This window comes from Belonocnema kinseyi, chromosome 2, assembly GCF_010883055.1.
Source record: "Belonocnema kinseyi isolate 2016_QV_RU_SX_M_011 chromosome 2, B_treatae_v1, whole genome shotgun sequence".
Classification (NCBI taxonomy): domain Eukaryota; kingdom Metazoa; phylum Arthropoda; class Insecta; order Hymenoptera; family Cynipidae; genus Belonocnema; species Belonocnema kinseyi.
In genome coordinates this window covers 81,634-90,728 of record NC_046658.1, presented here as the reverse complement: position 1 = coordinate 90,728, position 9,095 = coordinate 81,634, and the positions used below count along the sequence as shown (strand labels likewise).

The 9,095-nt window shown below is 34.0% G+C and overlaps 1 protein-coding gene across 9 annotated transcripts in view; it reads right to left on the bottom strand.

The window, feature by feature from the left end:
* LOC117168109 (matrix metalloproteinase-14) overlaps nt 1–8,547 on the bottom strand; it is a 518,894-nt gene extending 510,347 nt beyond the window's left edge. For all 9 annotated transcript variants that reach the window (XM_033353498.1, XM_033353504.1, XM_033353503.1 and 6 more), the window contains exon 1: nt 8,429–8,547. In XM_033353498.1, the coding sequence (XP_033209389.1) occupies nt 8,429–8,480 (52 nt within the window). In that variant the 5' untranslated portion in view covers nt 8,481–8,547. The remainder of the gene's footprint in view (nt 1–8,428) is intronic.
* Between the last annotated feature and the right edge of the window lie 548 nt (nt 8,548–9,095).

Here is a 9,095-nt window from a genome sequence, read left to right as displayed (position 1 = left end):
AGAGCAATGATAAGCATGATGAGCGATGTAACATATGAGTAACGGAGAGAGAGAAGAGACTTAGGATTAGTATATAACCTTTAATATAGTAGAAATAGTCTACAGTCTACATATTGCAGTAACTGAAATGTATAATTGGCGGAAGAAATCGAAAAGCTGTACAATTGTTGGAAAAAATACATGTTATTGCAAATAAAGAAAATATTTGAATCTAAATTGGTATCTTTTTTTATTTATTTAGCACAACCTGAAAATCATATTTGGTCAAGTAAGTTTGCTTCTTTTTTTCAAAAATAAACTCATCTGCTTCAATTCACAACTGAAAGTTCATTCATTCTGTCTGCTGTTGCTGCTATCGAGATGCAACTTGATCCGTCGGACGTAATCTCCCAGTGCTGAGAACAACGTTCCTTGAAGCTACAATGCCAACGGTGTGTCCACGGACCTATCTACTATTCGCACTTATGACTATAAGGGCAAGGAACTCGGGGAAAACAAGACACACACAATTTTCTTTTCAATTGTTTTTTTTTATTTATTTTTAAAAACCAGTACATCATACTCAATAAGTATATTATAATTAAATACAAGGAAACATTTTCATACTTTTCTAATCTATAAAACTTTGAAGTCAAGAAATTATAACTGATTCAAAGACATCCAGTTTTCCAATAAAAGTATATTTTCAATGGCGCAAATAGAGTAATTTTCATACTTATGATGTGTACAATTTAAATAATCAATTTCATGCATCTCATGCAATTGTCGTAGCGAGGGACATTCCAAATCGAGTATGTCAACAATTTCACACGATATTTCCACAAATTGCTTTAGCCAATTCTTCTTTTCCAATCCCTTCACATAGATTTTTATTGCGTCATGTAAAATCTTCCCGAGTATTACAGATGCTTGAGAGTACGGTAAATCACCCGAATTCCAAGGTGTTCCATGATGATTGCGCTCTGCCCAAATGATCATAGATTTATATTTTGACGGAACGTCCTTCCACGGGCAAGGTGAATGAAGGAGAAAAGAATATGGCTTTTTGTCTGTCCCATCATTGAATGGTAATATAGCCAATTCTTTCAATATGAATTTATTGTCTGGCAACTTAAAGTCCTGCAAATCCACCAGGTACTCCATTTCACGAGCAACTAAGCTATTTCTACCAGGTTACAGCATTTTTGTACTAAATTTTTCACCACCCCACTTCTTGGTTTATACTCAAGTATACGATCATGCAAAATCAGGCAATATGCTGATGTTTGAGCGGAAAAATTTTCACTAGTACAATGATTCTAGAAACTCTGAAAAATTCCACAGATAAACATTTCAAAAATGCTAAAAGTGATGTTGAATCAATCAAAAAACTGGTGTATCGAAATGCAGAACTCATTAGTCACTTAAACCCCAGGCTGAATGCACTCAAAAATGGACGCTGAGAAGCTGCAGTTGGTGAAGGAGCTGCATAAGCCAGCTAGACGAAATTACCAACGTCGACATTTCGATATTCGTGGCATTGAGGAGACCTGGCAAGCTGATCTTGTTGAAATGCAACCATACGAGAGAGTGAACAAAGGATACAAGTACATCTAAGCTGTAATTGAAATATTTTCAAAATTTGCCCGGGCTGTCTCCGTCAAATCCAAGAAGACTGAAGATGTAGCTGCAGCCATGGAATCTGTACTTGATGAGGGACGCATACCGAAAAATTTACATTTTGATAGAACAAAAGAATTTTACAATTCTCAATTTGAAAAATCATATGAAACAATACAAGATAATTTTGGACTCGGCATTTAGCAATTTAAAAGCATTTATTTGTAAGCGATTTAATCGTACTTTAAAGAATAAAATGTGGATGCAATTTATCTTACAGGGGAATTACAAGTGGATAGATATTTTGAAAGATTTAGTTTTATATTACAACGATACTAGGCATCAGACCATTAGATAGAAACCAAAAGATGTTATCAAAGGAAATGAGAAAAATTGTTGTTTAATGTATAAAAAAATTACAGTGTAAAACAAACAGTTGAGAAAGCGAAACCTAAAGTTGGAGATAAAGTGCGTATAAGTAAATTTAAGCATGATTTTGAGAAAGGCTACATACTTAATTAGACAACTGAAATATTTAATGTAAACCAGGTCAAGAATACTGAAACAGTGACGTATATGCTTAAAGCTTATCAAGGTAAAGCTATTGCAGGTAGTTTTTATGAACAAGAACTAGGTAAAGTTAGACATCCAGACATTTATCTGGTTGAAAAAGTACTGAAAAAGCGAGGAAATAAGCTCTTTGTAAAATGGTTAGGTTTCGATGACTCACGCAATAGTTGGATAGATAAGTCTAGCTTATAAGTATCTTCTGTATTAATCTTCAGTTTTTTTTCTAAATAAAGTTGATTATTTTTAAACATATGTATCTTTTTGCTTACACATCTACCTACCCTTAATCTAGTATATAAAAAAAGGCGAATTTAGTTTAAATTATATTTTTATTTAGATATTTCTTTAAAAAAAAATACATGACATTTTTAATTTACAAAGCTACCATTCACGCATCTGAGTTGTGGTAATTTCTCAATTTTTTCTTCGAACATATTCTGACTATAAAAAGTGATCATTTCAAGATATAGAATTTCAAATCGCAGAAGATTAGCAAATATAAGTTTTTTGCTTGTGCTACTCTTTAAACTCGTATAGTTTTCTGGTATATAAGATTTTACACTTTTCACAAATGGTGATTTCACTTTACGCCATACACTTTCAGCGATGGTCTCAATAGTGACATCTTTTGTATGTTGAAACGGCATAACACTCAGATCCAGAAGATACCGTTCGACACAAGGGCTGACTTCCTGGAAAACAGCAAACGTTGTTTCTTGCAGTACAAATGGATAATATTTTTGAATTTCTTGAATTTTCTCTAAAGCCACTGTATAATATTCAAAAGATATAGTAATGTGTATATGGAAATTTCTACAGTCGATGCATTGTTGCTTCTCTTGGCCATCAAAGAAGAATGTCATGAGGTTGAAGTAACTTTTCAACAATTTCCACTCTTAAGGATTCAGGGTTATACTTGCACGAGGATGACTGGCCTGGAGTTTCACTGTTGAGGCGAGCTTTCCGTCTTTTTTAAATTCTGCAACGACAATAATTTGTTTTGTGAATGATGAATTCAGGTTGTATGTGATCGCATGTAACATTTGATTTCGTGGAGTATACGGCATGATGAATATCTCACTAAAGCTTGTCACAGACTGAACGATAATTGAAAAACTCCACACACACTTATACATTTTTCTCCAAAAATTCTATGGAGTAGAAGCATCCACCCAAATACATCATTTCAAGATGCTGATCTTCACAGACTTTCTTCATTTGCATAAACAGATTTTTATCCTCTTCAAACAGTTTTGCCATTCTTTGAGGTAGAAAAACGGTGAATTTGTTTTCTATGATTACAAGCGGTCTCCTTTCATATTTTGTTTTAGCCTCCTTAATGTCCATTATTTCGTATCCCTTGTTAACTTCTAGATGTTTTAGCTTCTTTGTTGGAAGAAAATCTTCACTGTGAGCGGTTTTGTTTAATTGTAGGAAATAAATTTTTTTCTTCTCCTTCACTGCCTGTTGTCTTCAAGATTCACACTTTTAAATTTCCTTATTAGTGTTTTGCATATCAGTTCACACTTGAGTAACTTGCTTTAGCTCTTGAATGTTCTTTAGGAATACGTTTAAACGACATTTTATCTCTTGTTTCTTTTCTTCTTTACAATCTGGCATCCGACAAAAAACTGAAGAAAGAGAAGAACCAGCCTCCTCTTATAGACACCTTTCCCTCCCTCCACCAAATTTCTGGAGACTTTTGCGTAGTATTTCACCATATCATGCAATAATTAACATAAGAGTGAACAAAATAATGCGTCTTTAAACGTTTATTCAGTTTACTTCACAAAGCTATGGTTTTCAGGAAACATGATGACGTCATCATAATGGAATTTTGTTTACCCTAGAAATTGTTTAACATTATATAAAATATAACGTCCTTGTCGGCAAATATCAAAGGAGAACGTTTAATTAATTTAGTTAACATAGATAAGGATTCAAAGAATCGACGATGACATCAGAATGGAATTTTGTTTATCAAGAAACGTGTTCGAACCTGTATGAAAAAGCAGGACATAATGCCTGATTTTCTCAGTCATACATGTAACATGATACCATTTTGAAAGAAAACAATTCTCAGAATTCTATGTAATTTGATATCATTGTTTTTTCCATTCTTTGAAGATTCGTGAAATACGGCAACACTGTAGATAAGGATTCCTGGAACTATGGTGACGTCATCAGAATAGAATTTTGTTTACCCCAGAAATTGTTTAACATTATATGAAATATGACGCCCCTATCGGCAAATATCAAAGCAGAACGTTTAATTAATTTATTTCACATAAATAAGGATTCTAGGAATCTATGATGACGTCATCAGAATGGAATGTTTTTTACCGATAATTGTTATAATATCACGAGAGTGGTTGCAGATCTTGGAAATTTTCAATGACGCATCATTGCGATAAACATTTAATACATAAATTATATTATTTTGGGGTGACAAACTTCAATTCCGGGAATAGCAGGTATTAAATAGTCTAATATTGCGATATCGTATATCATATCATCTCCTAATCTATATTTTTGGGGCTGAAAATATCCATTCCCATGATTTTTAAGTATTGATTTCCAATATCTATAGTGTGGATAGTTCAAAACTGTGATTCATTAGTCAGCACAAGGAGCGAAAACGATTTTACAGCCTTCTGCGCTCTAGCCTCAAGTTGGCTATTTATACGGAAAATCTGTATACAGAACCTCTCCTACTTATCTACTTTAATGTTTGTATTAATAGCAAATAATAGCTTAAGCATTAACTTGTAATTGAAAATATACTAACCTCACCGATAGAAACCTCAGAGTATATGTTAAAGATTCTCAAGGCTCTGAGAAGCTCTGAGAAATTCTCCGCAGGCAGTCAGGTAGATATATTTAATGGTCCAGACAGCTCGCTTAAATGCTTTGAAGGCTTTAAAACGTCCTTTCCGAAATTGTAATAAAAATACGATCATAAATAACAAGCAGAGAAGCTTAAATTGAAATAAGAATTCGATTATAAATCACAAGCAGAGGCCATGTATTACGGCGGTACAGATGGCAAGGTGGTTCGCGCATGTATTTAAAAATCAAGTACAGACGCGCACCTTGGCCAATGAACATCACTCAAATCCAAGCAAGCGCAGATCAATACAGCTCCATCGGGATCATTGACTTTAAGAAAACACGTGTAACATTACTGTCTAACTCACGGTGACTCACGGATGCCTCTGTCGAACGCGTGTAACTATTAAAGAACGAGCAATCGTGATAACTTTTTCAATATTTTCCAACGCTGCCTGAACCACTGACGCCTCGTGTCATACGCATATTGCAATGAAATATAGTGTGGTGACGATCGAAATCGACAATATCGTTTAGAGATTTTATATTAAGGACTGTTTATGAGTGAATTACCCTACTCACTTTATTTCGTTCACCACAGGCGTATCTCGCTCGCACCTGCGCGTCTATCTTCATAAGCAATAAGAATCGGATGACCAATACAAACGTGATTTATGGCTGTATCTATACCAGCAATAAAATATAATGAATCTAGTCATAAATACTGTTGTACTGCCAATTAATTTCTATCAGTGTACAAGTCAAAATACTTTATTTGACAGTTTTAAAAACTGTCCTGAGTCATACCAAATAATTAATGTTCTAAAAACGTTTTATGTTCGAAATACGTATTTAAAACGTCTCTGGAACATTGTATATTTATTGAACGTTATATGGACTGACTTAGGACATTTTTAAGCCACTCTAAATACGTTCTTTAACATTTGCGTCCACTGGGAAGTGAAGCTGTAAAATACTTGTGTTTATTCGATTTCTAGGGCGAATCGTAGTGGGCACAAGCGTTAAAGAACATCCCAGTGGGCACCAATTTTTAGAACGTAATTGGAACGTCCTAAACACGTTTTTTGGACGTACAAGTCAAAAGACGTTATTTGAACGTTTTAAAAACTGCCCTAAGTCAGACCAAATAATGTTCTAAAAATGTTTCATGTTTGAATGATGTCTTTAAAACGTCTGTGAAACATTGTATGTTTGTGGAACGTTATATGGACTGACTTAGGACATTTTTAAGCCGTTTTAAAGATGTTCTTTAACGCTTGTGCCCACTGGGATTTTTAGAACGGCTTAAAAATGTCATCAGTCATTCCATATAACGTTCCATAAACATACAATGTTCCAGAGACGTTTTAAAGACGAATTATAACGTTCCATAAACATACAATGTTCCAGAGACGTTTTAAAGAAGAATTTAGAACGTAAAACGTTTTTAGGACATTATTTGGTCTGACTTAGGACAGTTTTTAAAACGTTCAAATTACGTCTTTTGACTTGTACGTCCAAGGCACGTTTTTAGGACGTCCCAATTACGTTCAAAATTGTTTTGCCCACTGGGATGTATTACGCCTAACCATGGGAAGGCTCGTCAATTCTGTTAAAGCGTTTATCAAAATCGAGATTAAAGTTAACCACAAGTCGCCCGGTGCCTCCCTACATTCAAGCGAAAGATATTATAGTGATTTGGCATTTCTGAAAACTAATCTAATGTGACACTCATCATTATTTAAATTTCCCTTTTATATATTTTGCGTATGGATTTATATTCTTTGACAAATAAGTTACACATAGAATCTAAACATTTTGTATTGATCCCATTTTCCCGGCTAAAAATATTTTGACTTGAGTTCGACTTGAATTGCCCCTAATCAAGACATGCTGAAGTCGAAAATTTCGACTTGAGCATGTCTCAGTTTTGAGATGGAGCTAGACTTTAATTTATGTCTTGAATACCAGTTGATATGTCTTGAAGACATACATTTATCTCTTAAGTCAAATTTGTTTGACTCCAACACGAGTGGTTTATAACTTCAAGTGTATACCTGTCCTAACAACGAGTGTAATTCTGACTGTCATAAAAGCTAATCTTTGTTAATGATTCATACCGAATTTTTTTTCCACGAATTTCTAACGGCTTAAAAGATCCTTCTAGAAAGTTACCATTTTTATTTTTTTAAAGAAAATTGTTAAGGGTTCCCAGTGTGCACAGCATTTTAGAACGCAATTCGAACGTCCTAAAAACATCTTTTGGACGTACAAGTCAAAAGACGTCCTTTGAACGTTTTAAAAACTGTCCTAAGTCAGTCGAAATAATGTTCTCACAATGTTTTTTGTTCGAATTACGTCTGTAATACATCTTTGGAACATTATATGTTTATGGAACGTTATATGGACTGACTTAGGAGATTTCTAAGCCGTTCTAAAGATGTTCTTTAACGATTGTGTCCACTAGGAAGGATACGGGTGTCGTAACCTTCAACGCGACGCGGCGCATGTTGGGGTTTTTTTTCCTCTGCTAATCTGACTGCACCAATTTTTACAATGTCACTTACTTAATCAGTGCGCCTGTCTCTCTCGATGTCCAAGTGGACACAAGCGTTAAAGAAAATCTTTAGATAAGCTTAAAAATGTCCTAAGTCAGTCCGTATAACGTTCCATAAACATAAAATGTTCCAGAGACGTTTTAAATACGTATTTTGAACATAACACGTTTTTAGAACATTATTTGTTCTGACTTAGGACAGTTTTTAAAATGTTCAAAGGACATCTTTTGAATTGTACGTCCAAGAAACGTTTTTAGGACGTTCCAATTACGGTTTAAAATTTTGTGCCCACTGGGGTTACTACAGTCCTTTGCAAATATTGCAATCTTCTGCAGATATTAATGCAAGAAATTTAGAATTTTTTCTATCGAAATTAGTGAGTGGCTATAATATATTGCTTGCTGGTTTACTACAAAGCTTTGTAAATACTTCAAAACTTTTTTGAAATAAATTTAACATTTTTTAATTTTATTCCAATGAATTTTGTTGTTCGGCATGTAGATACTATTTTCTACTTGAAGTAGAAACATTACAAAAGTTCCGCTATGTCCCTCTATTGCAAACTAAGAATAGTAAAATCTATTCTGTTTTTCTAACAAATATTATAGCAAAAGGTTTCTCCATGTAATTGCTACAAACTCAGAAGGCACAACATTTTAGAACGTAACTGGAACGTCTTCAAAACATCTCTGGAATATTGTACGTTTATGGAACGTTATATGGACTGACTTAGGGCATTTTTAAGCCGTTCTAAAGATGTCCTTTAACGCTTGTGCCCACTGGAAAGTCACTATAATAAGATTGATAGAAGAACGAATCTTACGTAATAAATTGACACTCCTATTTGAAATTATGTGGAACATAAAAAGTACCTGTGATGTTCAATCCAGCAAACGATTGAAATTCAGAAATGGCCTTGAACATCGTGTCTTCGGAAATGATTCCACCACTCGCTGGGTTTGCTGGTGGCAAATATCCAAATTGTGACAGATATCTCTGCAACAGCGATAAAATTAAATGAATACTTCATGTACCAGTGTAGCCCGTAACTTCGTGAAAATCACATAATCCCAGTGAGCACAATCATTATAGAACATCTTTGTAACGGCTTAAAAATGTCCTAAGTCAGTCCATATGACGTTCTATGCACATACAATGTTCCAGAGACGTTTTAAAGACGTAATTCGAACATAAAACGTATTTGGAACATTATTTCGTCTGACTAAGGACAGTTTTTAGAAGTTCAAATAACGTCTTTTGACTTGTACGTCCAAGAAACATTTTTAGGACGTTCCAATTACGTTCTAAAATTTTGGGCCCACTAGGCTAGACTAGGTTTTCACTTCAATGTGTTCTTAAGGCGCAATCGTCATTTTTTAAATGTTTTAGTTATTCACTTAATTTATTATTCATTTAGTTATATGCGATTTTTTTTTTAAATACAAATTTAATACAACTTTCTTTGTTAGTATACAGCAAATTTAATACCTTTATTACTTATATTTTACAATTCGTCATTATGTCTAACTTTTCTACTTT